The sequence below is a fragment of the Callorhinus ursinus genome, unplaced genomic scaffold (assembly GCF_003265705.2).
Source record: "Callorhinus ursinus isolate GAN/ISIS: 27379988/994484 unplaced genomic scaffold, GSC_fseal_2.0 scaffold19, whole genome shotgun sequence".
In the NCBI taxonomy this organism is placed as follows: Eukaryota; Metazoa; Chordata; class Mammalia; order Carnivora; family Otariidae; genus Callorhinus; species Callorhinus ursinus.
Genome location: NW_027397081.1, coordinates 21,329,670 through 21,344,366, shown reverse-complemented (window position 1 = coordinate 21,344,366; position 14,697 = coordinate 21,329,670). Strand labels below are relative to the sequence as shown.

The following is a 14,697-nucleotide window of genomic DNA, read 5'->3' as shown; positions in this document are numbered from 1 at the left end:
CTAATCTGCCTAAACTGAAATCCATTATTCTCTATGTTCCATGCACTTTAGATCCCTTAGATTACTTATAAATTCCTTCTTTGTTTAGACCAGTGGTTCTCAAACTAGGGAGCACCATAACCATGGGGAGGGCAAAGAAAAGAGGGTGTTAAGACACAGATTTCGGACTGGAGTCCTCCCCTAGAGTTTGATTCAGTGAGTCTCTGATAAAGCCTCAGAATTTGCATTTTTTAATAAAAAATTTGGAGTTCATTTGCTTCTTCAGAATACTGAAATTTGTTACTATTTTTTATAATCTTTACACCCAACATGGGGCTCAAGCTCACAATCCCAAGATCAAGTTGCATACTCTACTGAGTCAGCCAGCTGCCCCCAGAATTTGCATTTCTAACGAGTTCCCAGATGCTGCTGGTCCAGGAATTACATTTCCAGAACTGCTATATTACAGAATATAGACACCTGCATGTATTTCCTTCCCTGCAAGACTGTAACTCCCTTAAGGACCCCTTAAGGACCAGGATCATATTTTTAATTTTTATATTTCACTGATTAGTAAATTGCATACACTAGGTGAACAGTAAGGAAAATACTGCTGAACTCTGAATAAGGGTTCCATTTCCATCAGAATTTTACATGAGAAATCAAACACACCACACATTACTCTTTGGTTTCATAGTTGTCTCTTAACCTACGAGTAATGTGGTTACAACATTTGTGTTTTGCTTCCTAAAGGACTTTCACACAGGCCCTATCAAGAAGTTCAGGGGTCATTACTAATGCGTAGACTCATCAACATTAAAAAGGACTGCAAATAACTTTGCATTTATATCAACTCAGATCAAAGTATCTCTCCTCCAACAAACCTAAGCCCAATTAACAGTCATTCAATTCAAACTTTATGGAACAAATATTAACGCACCCTGAAAGGAGACTTTAATGACCAATGATTCTGTTGCTTCAGTTAGCACAACAGTCCAAGGTTAGACTGTAAGTCTTACTCTCTTCATTGGAATCCAAGATAAATCAAGCTGGTTGGAGCTGTTTAGAGAAAGTAGAAGTAGCTAAAAACTCTACTCAGTCTAGGGCTCACCTGAAAACCCACAAAGGAGATCTGCATGGAAAGAATGGTGCCCAGGCAGTAAACAGTACAGTAGGCCACGTAGATCCGGTGGGAGAAACGTCCTGTAAGCATCAGCACCAGTACATGGAGAGGGATCAAGTTGATCAAGAACACATAACCTCCCCATGAAGAAACCTATGACAGGATAAAAAAGAAGAGTTCCTCAGGGCGCCTGAGTGGCTCAGTCGTTAAGTGTCTGCCTTCGGCTCTGGTCATGATCCCAGGGTCCTGGGATCGAGCCCCACATCTGGCTCCCTGCTCGGCGGGAAGCCTGCTTCTCCCTCCCCTACTCCCCCTGCTTGTGTTCCCTCTCTTGCTGTGTCTCTCTCTGTCAAATAAATAAATAAAATCTTAAAAAAAAAAAGAGTTCCTCTAAGCATTCCTCCTCAGGCCCCCACTACACCTTAGGATATTACCTACGACCTTGCAAAGAATATCTCTTTATAGTAACTATAAACTTCCTTTAAGCCAAGTGGCTTAAAGAGTCTAAATAACTGGTTTCTTTAAATAGGAAAATCAAATTCACACCTATTACTGTAACTCAATCCCCTATTCCCTATGCCTCCTGCCATCATGATCACAAAAGAAGCACCCAACCCTCAGGGTTAATCTAGATGCAATCTATTATAACATTATATGGAGGATTTAAGGATACATAGTAAGAGGAAGCAGTTAAGGGGAGAAGTGAATACATAAGATTGAACAGGAAAAAATATAACCAATATGTACCCATAGGACATACGGTATTTGGAGAACTTTAAAAATTAAAAACATTATCTCTACTTTGCTATTATACAATGGATAGATATCCACACCTGCCTTGGATTGGGTTTTGTAGGGACATAAGACAATAAAGACTTCTAGCCTCCAATCCATGGTCTCAAAGCCCAAGAGCTATTTCCAGCTTATATCAGTTGATCCCAATAGAGACACTCGTGGAAGAAAGGAGTGAAAAGTTACCATGTAGAAATAAGCAAGGGCACACTTGGCTGCCCAATAGATGGAACCAGTCTTTACGGCTTTGATCCACATGTAGTAGGTGAGTAGCATGCAAAAGATGGCAATCCCTGCAGAAAGAACAGAACAACAATTCAATAAAAGGCCGTACTGACATAATATTTAAGAATACTATTCTGGGGGTGTCGGGGTAGCTCAGTCAGTTAAGTGTCTGCCTTCGGCTCAGGTCATGATCCCAGGGTCCTGGGATCAAGCCCCGCATCAGGCTCCTTGTTCAGTGGGGAGCCTACTTCTCCCTCTGCCGTCTTCCTTGCTTGTGCGCTCTCTTTCTCTCTCTGACAAATAAGTAAAATCTTAAAAAAAAAAAAAAAAAAAAAGAATATCCATTTCTCAGAGTGCCTGGCTGGTTCAGTTGGTGAAGCAACTGCCTTTGGCTCAGGTCATGACCCCGGAGTCCTGGAACCAAGCCCCACATCAGGCTCCGTGCTCAGCAGGGAGTCTGCTTCTCCCTCTCCCTCGGCCCCTCCCCACCACTCGTGCTCTCTCTCTCACCCTCTCAAATAAATAAAATCTTTAAAAAAATAAATAATAAAGAATATCCATCTCTCTTATCTAGGAAAAAAAAGCAAATGATTAATATGTTAAAATAACAGTAACATTCAACACTGAACTAACTCCACTTTTATGAATCCAGAGAAGAGCAAAAGACCTTATATAAGGAAAATTACCAGCTACCTTTCCGGAGGAGATGACAGACAGAGAGATTATAAATTTGTCTGAGGTCCCTTCCTGCCCATTTCTAATCTCCTCACCCAGATACCATTTTTGCTACTGCTAAACATCAGATATGAACTCAGATTCTACTGCACTTCCTGAAGATCTACTGAATAATGAAATGAACAGATCATCTTCAGCATTTTAAGTCTTACCTTCATTATCGTAGGAGCCAGCCACAGATCGGGAGATATACCCAGGAACTACAGCAATCATGGCAGCAGCAAGAAGCCCAGCCCCTGCGTCCTATAAGAAAAGAGGGGTAACAGGAAGTCAACACCATCCATTCCTGAGAGAGAAGAGAGGATCTACTAATCCATTCTATTTAAAATGGGCCCAGGGAACAGTCCAAAACTTTCCAAGGCAGAAGTGATGCTAGAAATGCTAGAAATGTTTGCAGCACAAGAAAGCTAAAAACTTCACAACGAATTCCCCATGATGACACCAGTTTCTCTGAAATTGAATACACATATGCTAAGGACAGGCAAACCATGTAAGCTGTCAGACATCAGACACTGCCCCAGAAATGGGCTGTTTGGCTGGAGTATTCCCAGGCTTATGAGTCCCAAATCCCTAATAATATCTGCACACTCCTGAACAGTCACACCTCTAGGAGGTGGGCAAGGATAATCAAAGGAAGACAACTATTATTTAAGTTAAAAAGCCAAAAGGTGATCATCTATCTGGACTAAAGATGCCAGGAGCTTGGATAATAAAGCTGGAATATCACAAGGCAATCTGTGAGCTCAGAAGAGAGGAACATCGAAATATAACTCACACTCCAAAAGAGAGTAAGGACTTGTCTGTTGGAAGAGTCAAATTTGGAACAGGGCAGCAAAGAGAAGGCTGAAAAGGTTTCCAAACTAAACTCAAGTGTCCCAAGACCTCCTACTAGTTTATCACCTCTCAGGTATCTCCCTGACACCACAGCCACAAACTAAGAATAGCATCCAAGGAACCAGGATCAGCAATGTAGAAACCTAGAAATAGAGAGTCAGTATTCTAGAGCCTACTACAAAAGTGGTTTAATAACTTTTAAATAAATGTTTAAAAAAAATCAACAAATAATTGCTAAATGTGCACTGCCAGTAGAAAAAATTAACCATTTTGGAACACTTCCTGTAGTTATTTTTCCTCTCCCTTAGATTGTGAGAACTTCAAAATCTAAAGCTCACATTTTACATTTTAAATGTTTTTTTTTCCTTATGTAGAAATTTTTATTTGACCTTCAAATGTTCTCTAATAAGGAGAAATAAAGAGAAACCACATATTCTAGGAAGGGGCTGGAGTGAACCCAATAATTTAGCCTAGCCAAAGCTGTCTTTAGTCTCTGGCTCCCTGCCCTTCTGAGGCTCTCAATCCCCTACCCTTTAGCATCTGCTGGAGAGGTTCAACAACATTCATTCCCAAGCCTATCACCCCAAATCCTTCACCTTGAGCTCTTTGGTAAGGTGGTATGTGACGATGGTGGTGAAGGAAGAGAAGAGAGGGGCCAGGAACACACAGACATTCCGAATGTCGATGGTGATGTGGAAAAAATGGAGTACATGGTAGATTGCAGCAGACGTGATCATTAAGCCTGTAACAGGAAGAAGAAACCCCATTAGGTTATCTTAGTAAGACAAGAACTTAAGGGAAAGAGAAAGAGAAAATCAAAGTATCAATAAAGTGATAACACAACTCCTAAAAAACCACCATAAATACTAACACCTTGCAACTGTGCTAGGCCTATAAATTCGAGAATTTATGAAAATCCACCCATCCCCATCTCCCATATATATTCTCCTGTATATATAAGATCCATTTTTAGGGATCTGTAATCAGAATGAAGTTACAATTGTCACAAAATAAAGATATTAGAAATAAGAGAAACTGTTCCTTATTGTAGAATGCCTGATTTCTCTTAAAAAATTTAAAAAAAAAAATCCTGTTCCTCTCACCTGGATAAATTGTTCCTCCAATGATTCGTCCCAAAGGGTACCAGGCCCGGTCATCAAACCAGTTATGGAATTTATAAAATCCCTCTTCAGCCAGGAACCGGGTAGTCCGATAATTAAAGTACCTGTGGCAAGAAGGAAATGATCTGCGTCTCCTCCTCTTCATACTCACATAGTGGTACCAATTTGCAGAGAATTTTGTTCCTCAGGTTTCATAATTGAGGAACTTACCCTTACTCCAATAAAAATCAATTCGGTACCAAAAATTAGGCCAAGTATGAAAATCATTTTATATTACCATAAGTCTGCTCATTTCTAGCTCCATGTTTGTCTCAACTAAAGCACTGCTTCTCTAAGAAGAAAATGCAACTGGAGCCTAACTCAAGCAGGATACTTTACCAGCCTGGCAATTAGTAGGCATTAGCACCAGAGAATTCAAGCACCAAACATAAAACAGCTGAGATGTAGGCACCAATAAATTTGGCCCTTTCCAAGAAACAGGAACATAAAAAAGAACATTTTGATACCACATAGGAGGACACAAAGATAACTTCAAGTGATGAGCATCTCTAAAGATGTTGGTATAACACCTATACACCTTACAATTTTTTTAATCAACTCAGCAACACAAACTTCTTAATGAGTGTTTAAACTTAGAAGTCCTACTCATGTTATTTAAAATAGTTCTGGCTGCCACCTATGTAATAGCATAAAAATATAAACTACATAAAAATATTTGAGGGGTGCCTGTCTGGCTCAGTTGATAGAGCATGTGACTCATGATCTCAGAGTTGTAAGTTTGAGCCCCACATTGGGTGTAGAGATTACTTAAAAATAAGATCTTCAAAAAAATATTTGATACAAATTCTTGGAGTTATAGAGGGAAGGACACAATTCTTTAGGTCCAAGGTATGTAACCTCTTAAGTTTCTTATTTTAAAAGAAGAGAAAATGACAATTAAAAAAGTTAAAAATAAGAATGACCAACAGACATATGAAAAGATGGTCAACATCACTCATCATCAGGGAAGTGCAAATCAAAACCACAATGAGGTATCACCTTACACCTGTCAGAATGGCTAAAATCAAAAAGACAAGACATAACAAGTATTGGTGAGGATGTGGAGAAAAAGGAACCCTCATGCACTGCTGGTGGGAATGTAAATTGGTACAACCACTGTGGAAAACAATACAGAGGTTCCTCCAAAAATTAAAAACAGAGGGCGCCTGGGTGGCTCAGTTGTTAAGCGTCTGCCTTCGGCTCAGGACATGATCCCAGGGTCCTGGGATCGAATCCCACATCGGGCTCCCTGCTTAGCGGGAAGCCTGCTTCTCCCACTCCCCTGCTTGCGTTCTCTCTCTCTGTCGAAAAATTAAAAAGATAATAAAATCAAAAAAAAAATTTAAAACAGAAATACTATATGATCTAGTAATTCCTCTACTGAGAATTTACCTGAAGAAAATGAAAACACTAACTTAAAAAGATATATGATATATATAAAAAAATATATATATAATTTAAAAGCACCCATATGTTTACTGCAGCATTACCTACAGTAGCCAAGATACAGAAGCAACCTAAGAGTCCACTGAGAGAAGAATGGATAAGGATGATGTGGTATATACACACACACAAATATATACACATATATATACGATGGAATATTACACAACCATAAAAAAGATGAGATCATGCCATTTACAGCAACATGGAAAGACCTAGAGTATTATGCTAAAAGAAAGTCAGACTGAGAAAGACAAATACCATATGATTTCACAATAATAAACAAAAAGCAGAATCAGACCTGTAAAAACAGAACGAACTGATGCTTACCACAGGGGCAGAGGTTGAGGGGATGGGCTAAATGGATGAAAAAGCATGGGAGACACAGGCTTCCAATTATGGAATGAATAAGTCACGGGAATAAAAGGCACAGCATAAGGAATATAGTCCTAACATTGTATGGTGACAGATGATAGCTACATTTGTGCTGAACACACCACAGTGTATAAAACTTGTCCAATCGCTACGTTGTACCCCTGAAACTAATGTTAACACTGTGTACCAACTACATTCAAATAAAAATTTAATTAAAAAAGTAAAAACGAATAAGAAAAAAAGGAAAAATATAAATAAATAAAAGGAATTTTTAATTACTAAAGGTAATGATGACTAACCACCTTTCCTGCCCATCCCTCTAACCCTATTTCCTTCTTGGTCAGTCAAGTTTTAGCAGCTGAAGTAAGCAGAAGTAGCAGATGGCAGAAATCTCTATCCTTCTGTTTGTTGCTAATGAATGTTATTTTGGTAACTGTCAGAGAAACACAGGAATGAGGGTAGCAGGCAGTCGACATGTATGAGAACTATGTCCTTCACCTACGGGCAGGCAGGGCAAGGCAGAGGATGTATAAATTAGTGGGAAGAGGTCTGGACTGGGGTCACAACCCAGGCATCAGTTTCCTGCTCCACAAAAGAAAGCATCAAATCACAAGATCTTTACAGTTCCTTCTAGGTCTATGGCCGCAGAGCAGACTGTCTCATTTACCCTGACCATCTTGCCTCAATGTTTGTCATCTAGAGAATCTGAGAAAAAGCCTTAACAGACTGGTGATCAAGAAACAAAAGGATACGTTTTCTCATTCATGAGAAAAAAATATAAATTGATCTGAGAGGCCCCAAAGAATGTATTTGTGTGCCTCCAAAGTGCTTTCAAATACCTACACAAAATAACAAATTTGCAAATCAACTTTTGAATCTATGCTCCATAAGCTAAAATATGTTATTTTTAAAATATTAATGACACTTAAAGAATCTATGATTCTGGCTTTCCAAATTTTTAATTAGGCCTGAACTTTAGGCAATACAACATAGTGACTCTAGTGTCTAGAGACGGACAAACCTAGATTCAAATCTTGGCTCCTCCAAACATGTAACCTTCAATGACCTCTCCTAGCCTGTCTCATTTATATAAAGGAGAAAATAGCACCTCCATCTCGTAGGGTTGTAAGGATTTAGAGATAACCTGTAAAACGGTGCTTGAAACAAAATGAATACTCACCTAAAATCCCTAATCAAACTCATGGCTTTAAATTTTCCCCAATATCTTAGAACTTAGCCAACAGGCCCAATTTCTATCATATAAATTGTTAAACAAAAAGTCATAAATCTCAAGTTCATGATTTGTGATTTTCTTTTGAGCCTTAAACACACACCAGGCCCCTTTCCCTCAATTTGTATCACTAACTGTGGACCAAGCTGAGTAGCCAGACTTCTCTTAGCATAGCCAGATAATGAGTTTGGGATACTTACTTGTTTAATTCCAACAGAAATGTCTCAAAAGGAAGCAATTATCTCCTTTGGAAAACTTGAGGGTTTTTTGCCCTAAATATGTAGGAAGCACATCCCCATCACCAAGAGCTGATTAGAATTTGAAATTTGAAACCCGTGAACCTGAAGCTTCCCAAAGCAAATAAAAGACCAAGCAAAAGTACTCACGGATCGAACTCATGGATGACACTTTCAAATCTCAGGACAGCAAAGAGACGAGTGGAGAACGCTGCGTAAACCAAAGTTAGTATTTTAATGGTAGTCTGCCATGAAAAATAATAGATTATAGTATCATAGAGACAATAATATTATCCAGCACAGAAGTCACAGGAAACGTAAAATGATCCCTAAATAGGGGTGCCTGGCTGGCTCAGTCGGTACAGCCTGTGACTCTTGATCTTGGGGTCATGAGTTGAATCCCATGTTGCGGGTAGAGTTTACTTAAAAAAAAAAAAAAACCCTGGGGCGCCTGGGTGGCTCAGTCGTTAAGCGTCTGCCTTTGGCCTCAGGTCATGATCCCAGGGTCCTGAGATCGAGCCCCACATCGGGTTCCCTGCTTGGCGGGAAGCCTGCTTCTCCTTCTCCCACTCCCCCTGCTTGTGTTCCCTCTCTCGCTGTGTCTCTGTCAAATAAATAAATAAAATCTTAAAAAAAAAAAAAACTGTGAATAAAGTATTTATCCATCTCTCCCACACAGAAGAAACAAAAACAAGTTCACTTTCCCCTGACAATGACACCTACACTTTCCACGTAGGTAGGACACATTTAACTACTTATTACCAAGGCCTGTAACAACGCATTCACCTATTAATACTGCACTCAACTTACATGATCACTTTTTTTATATGTTGACCTCCCCTTCCCACAACTAACCTTTACTTTGGAGCAAACTAAGAGATTATACTTATAACTCATCAAGAGCTAGAAAATCTAAAAAAACAGAATAAGTTCTGAAGAGATTTTCAGAAATACTAGAGTAGGCAACTAGACTGAAGACAATTGTCTTTTATAAAATTCAGTGTCCAAGGGTCCCCAGTATATCTTCCAGCCCTATAAGAAAACAGAATTAGCACAGCATGCTTCCCATTCTTTCTCAGATGATCTCTACCTGACTTTTATAATCCTGTGTTTCCTGTATTTTGTCTTCATAAAATTATACTATTAGACAACAGTAAAAAGAACACATCACAGGGCGCCTGGGTGGCTCAGTTGGTTGAGCAACTGCCTTCAGCTCAGGTCATGATCCTGGAGTCCCGCCCACATCGGGCTCCCTGCTCGGCGGGGAGTCTGCTTCTCCCTCTGACCCTCTTCCCTCTCGTGCTCTCTATCTCTCATTCTCTCTCTCTCAAATAAATAAAATCTTAAAAAAAAAAAAGAACACATCACAACCTACTGAAAAGAACAAGGCATCTAAGAAAGCCATTCTTGATTTTTTTTCAAGATTTTCTCCTTTCCATCCCCAAAGAGAGGTCCATGTGCACACTCACATAACACAGCAGCCATCGACAGAATGAGAAGCTTCAGAAGTGTGTCCTGCTTCTCATAGGACAACCGCAAAAATCCCAGCTTAGTCATCTTGACATCAATGGGTAGCAGCAGATGACACTCAAATGGCTGAAATGGAAAAGTCAACAGTGTAGGATATTAAACACTTCCAATTTATCTAATTAATTTTCATATTTTATGGTGGCAAAAAAGCCATAAAGGAGACAGGAGCTAATGAACACGCCAGAGAGGGTCAGAGCTAATACTAACATCCAAGCCTTGCCTGAGGTATGACTGACTGGCAAGGAAGTAGGCATAAGTCAGGTCTATGTGTCAAGACTCAAAAGGAGTGACTGGATTCTATCACCATAATTCTGCTTCCTATTCCTTCACAGCTAACAAGTACATAATCGCTACTGGCAATAGCCTGATACAAAAGGAGTAAGGAGCAAACATGGGAAGAGAAAAAAGGTGGTTAGGGGAAGAGATGCAAAGAAAATAGGAAAGACTGGAAATAGAGAAAAAAAATAATTAAATGGAGAAAGAGAGCATTCTATTTTTTTTTAAAGATTTTTATTTATTTATTTGACAGAGACATAGCGAGAGAGGGAACACAAGCAGGGGGAGTGAGAGAAGGAGAAGTAGGCTTCCTGCAGAGCAGGGAGCCCGATGCGGGGCTCGATCCCAGGACCCTGGGATCATGACCTGAGCCGAAGGCAGATGCTTAACAACTAAGCCACCCAGGTGCCCCAGAAAGAGAGCATTCTAGAAAAAAGCAGGAATGTATGGAAGAAAGCAGGAAATGAATATTAAGTACAGAGGTGAAAGTAGAAATCAGAGAAATAAGTCATGACTGAATATGCCCAATTTATGGCCCTACATTTCAGCAGCAACTGACTGGCTACAAGCTTCTTTCTGTTCCAAATCCCAAAGGGGTCAAAGGGTCAACTAAAGAGCATGACTGATCACTACTGCAGGTAGTGATGCACTCAAGAGGGAAAGATACACATATGTGTATCACTGCACTTTCAATCCCATATATCACACTGCAACTACTGCTCAGATCTACAGCCACTTCCAAATGCCCATCCCAAGACGTGTCTGTAATTGACAATGCTGATTTAAGCCACTGATCTCAGAGATAGCTCATGCAACTAGATGAAAATCTGAAGGGAAAAGAAAATAAATTATTCCTACTGAAGCAAGAAAAGCTTAGGGAAGAAAAAAAATACTAGATTAAAACAAAATGCTGAAGGAAGGAGGTTAGCTATTTCTGTTTAAGATAGTGCTGCCTTCTTAAACCATAAGCTGATCAAGGGCCAAATGATAAAGAATATAGTAACAAAGGATATGCAACATTGTTCAAGACTGCAGGGGGAAAAAAGGAACCTGCATCCCTCCCAATCTTTTTCTCACTATTACTGGAGGAAACGAGGGGAAAAAATAACACCGGACTAGGTGGAAGGCATTAAGAAGCACACATTCCTGGCCCCAACATCTTTTCCACAATTAGCTGTCCCAGAGGGGCAGTTTTACATGTGTTTTTAAATTACAACCCCAAAATTTTACCCTCTCTTGCAATCAAAAATAAACACCTAACCCCAGGAAGTCAATAATCCTGCCACACCCCACAGGTTTGTATGTTTTTCTGGAATGCCTGAAACAGAAAAATGTTTACACCACTGAGTTGGTATGAGCCACATGCCTAGAAGAGTCAGCAGAAGAAATGAGAGCACCGGAACCTCTACTTGAAACCTGAGTACAGGAACTGGTAATTTAAGTCAGGACCTTAGGGAGTTTTCCTAGTGTGCTCTCTGGGCATTTGAGCACATCGCTAGAGCAAGTAAGGGCAAAGACACTTTTATACACTTAGCATCTGCTCTCCTCGACGGTGCCTGTGAGCCGTGGCATCCCAGTCCCACCCTCGTTCTAGTTCCCAAGACGGCGACCTCCCCAGCCCCGTTTGCCTACACACTTTCTCGCACCCTCTCACTCTTTTACTCCCCTCCACGCCCCTCTTCTGCTCACTCTAGCAGGTCCCAACTCCCTGCCTCCCACCTCACATAACTCCACACCTCCGACACTACCCATCGCGGGCACCCCAGTCCTGAGCGCCTTCCTCTCCAGGACTAGTCCCAGGATCCGATCTTTCGCACACCCTCCTAGCCAAAGCGCACGCCCCATTCCGGACCTTCACGTCCTTCCATTCCGGGATGTCCCCACCCCACATCCCACGCCCCCTCCTCTGCAAGGCCCTAAACTCCGCTTCACACACCCCACCCGCCGCCATTAGAGCCCCACCTCCTGCTCTTCGTTCAGCGCCACCAACAACCTGGGCTGCACCTGCAGCTAATTCTCAAGTTATAGCCTAAGGCCTTCTCACCTGGCCAGCGTTCCTCAGGAATCCGCTCCGCTGTCTCTGCCATCCGTTCAGCGGCGCACCCAACCCTGGCAGCAGCCTGGTCCGCCTCCTGGACCGCTCCCCATTGGCTGGCTCTGGTTCGTTACCACACTTCGAAAGAACGATAGGATTGCGGAACTGTCTGTCAGAGCCAAAGGCGTGTACAAAGCCGCGCTCACACTTCTTAACTGGACAATACAGATGTCACTTAGCAGCCAGGAGGCGGGACTTTGTGCTCCCGCCGAGCTGTGATAGGCTTGCTCGTGAGAGCGAGAGCGCGGAAAGAACGTGCTCGGAGCAGTTTGGTTGAGAGCCGAGGAGTGACGTGTCGGTCTACGGACCGAGAAGGAGTCGCCGGGGTGAAGGTGTGGCTGATTTACCCCAGTCATGTGACCAGAAGCGGAAACTAAGCGGAGCGATAAACTGAATCTACAAATCCCAAAAAGCCGTGCCGGGAGACTTCTCGTCTCAGTTTGGAAGAAAGTGCAGAAATTGACTGTTACCTAACATAAGGCTAAAGAAGAGGAGGGAAGATTCTTCTGCCTATTCTCGATGAAAACTCAAACGCTTTCTGGTTCGGACCGCTACATCTTGTACAAGATTTGTCTGAGATTTCGCTCAAGAGCTGTTTTTGACAATGCTCCCGTAAACTGCGATAGACGAGAGAGCCCTGCCACATTTCTGAGGCATATCCCTTTTTTTTTTTTTAAGATTTTATTTATTCATTTGCGAGAGAGACAGAGAACAAGCAGGGGGAGAGGCAGAGGGAGAGGGAGAAGCAGATTCCCTGCTGAGCAGGGAGCCGGATACGGAACTCGATCCCAGGACCCTGGGATCATGACCTGAGCCGAAGGCAGACGTTTAACCGTCTGAGCCACCCAGGCGCCCGGCATAGCCCTTTCTTAAGCCCCGGACTTCGATAGCGAGCATGTCTAGGCCTAGAGAGATCGTGGGGGTTAAGCTGGCAGGGTCTGCGCTGCCTGACTAGTGAGAGTCAACCACTGCCGCAGAGGCAGTCCTTCCAAGCGGTAGATAGGCTTTATCTGGAGACCCAGCAGGCAGCCTTGCTGTGCCTGGTCAGCTCACCCCTTTGTAAGATATCTGCCAGTGAAAGCTGCCCTAACCACTTTGTCCTCCCTCTCTCCCCCATAATCACACCCCCCTCCCCCCGCAAAAGAAATGCTGAGGGTAGGGAAGAGGGCGAAGGTCATCCAAATGCATCGCCTCTCAAACACGCAAGTACACACACACACACTCTCTCTCTTTCTCTCTCTCTCTCTCTCTGATGCTACTCTAAAGAAAATGGGAGCGTCGGTAACTGTTCAAAGTCAGTGCCAATGCCATTCATTTATCTTACTATTTACGCTGCTATGAATGCAACCGACCAAACATGCTGAAAGCACATTTAAATCTGTGCTTCAAAATCAGTGCTTTTCACAATTCGCATGACCAGGTTTACCCTCGGACGTTATGATTCAACAGCTCTCGGCTTTTTTGTTTTGTTTTTACAATGCGTTCAGTGTAATTTTATTAACGCAAGGAAACTAAAGCTGAACCTAAAGGAATTGCGGAACTTCAAATAAATGCTTCTGCAAAACAGGAATTAGGGCGCGCTTTTTTTTCCTGTCAAAAAAGAAAAAGGAATTTAAAATTAGATTCCTTTAAAGTTAAAAAAAAAAAGATACTGTTTGAAGAACATAAGATCTTGGGTTTTCATTAATTTTTTAAAATAATTATTGAACATGTTTCTTAAAGGGAATCTCTTAAGTTTCCAGGTGGTAAAACTAAGTCAACCTTTTCAAAAGTCAAAATATACTACCAAAGAACAAAGTTTAAAACTGAAGCTGATTTTTTAAAGATTGTATTTATTTATTTGACAGAGACAGAGAGAGAGAACACACAAGCAAGGGATGCTGCAGGAGAGGGAGAAGCAGGCTCCCCACTAAGCAGGGAGCCTGTCCTGGGGCTCTATCCCAGGATCATGGGGTCATGACCTGAGCCAAAAGCAGATGCTTAACGGACTGAGCCACCCAGGCACCCCATGAAGCCAATTTTTAGGTGATTCATTACTACCAGTTGATAGGGAAAGTCTTATCTATAATTAAATAAAAGTCGGCACAGCAAAGTCATGGGGGAAATTATTGTGAACCCAGAGATTGTACCTGAATTCAGCATATTAGTTAATCCTTCTTCTTCCTGCTTTATTGGACCAAAAGCTTTGAGTTGGTTCTTTCAGAAACACTATTTTTACTATTCCATGAATTGCTTAGAATAATGCTATTTTTGCTTGCTTTGTACGAGTCAGATCGTTCCTATGGAGCTCCTAGTGTTTCCTGAAGTGTTGACTTACCTCTTTTACATGCCTTCATCTCATCTGAGGCACACCAGAGTAACAGTATTTATTTTCTTCCTGAAGATCTTCTACCCAGAATCTACTTTTCCAAATGTGCTGCAAAGCGACATTATCAAGATTTCTTCTTAATGCATTTATTTCACTGTTTCGTGTTTGGTTGGGTGCTTTTTGTTTTAATTAGTCATCTATTTCTTGGATTTATTTTTCCCTTTGATAGATTTTTCATGTAACTTTTTCAGAAAAGCTGAATGGAAAGCAAACAATGCCTTTGTTTTACCCTTTATAACATAGCTAGAATTATGGGAACAAAATGGGGACCCACGCATCTCCTATACACATGACC

General features: G+C 41.5%; 1 protein-coding gene across 1 annotated transcript in view; it reads right to left on the bottom strand.

Annotated features, from left to right (window-relative positions):
• STT3A (STT3 oligosaccharyltransferase complex catalytic subunit A) overlaps positions 1 to 12,069 on the bottom strand; it is a 31,419-nt gene extending 19,350 nt beyond the window's left edge. Inside the window, exons 1-8 of the mRNA XM_025893582.2 lie at positions 11,984 to 12,069; positions 9,603 to 9,729; positions 8,284 to 8,344; positions 4,792 to 4,913; positions 4,285 to 4,430; positions 3,007 to 3,097; positions 2,081 to 2,187; positions 1,091 to 1,255 (exon numbers count right to left, since the gene is read on the bottom strand). Of these exons, the coding sequence (XP_025749367.1) occupies positions 1,091 to 1,255; positions 2,081 to 2,187; positions 3,007 to 3,097; positions 4,285 to 4,430; positions 4,792 to 4,913; positions 8,284 to 8,344; positions 9,603 to 9,690 (780 nt within the window). The 5' untranslated portion in view covers positions 9,691 to 9,729; positions 11,984 to 12,069. The remainder of the gene's footprint in view (positions 1 to 1,090; positions 1,256 to 2,080; positions 2,188 to 3,006; positions 3,098 to 4,284; positions 4,431 to 4,791; positions 4,914 to 8,283; positions 8,345 to 9,602; positions 9,730 to 11,983) is intronic.
• Between the last annotated feature and the right edge of the window lie 2,628 nt (positions 12,070 to 14,697).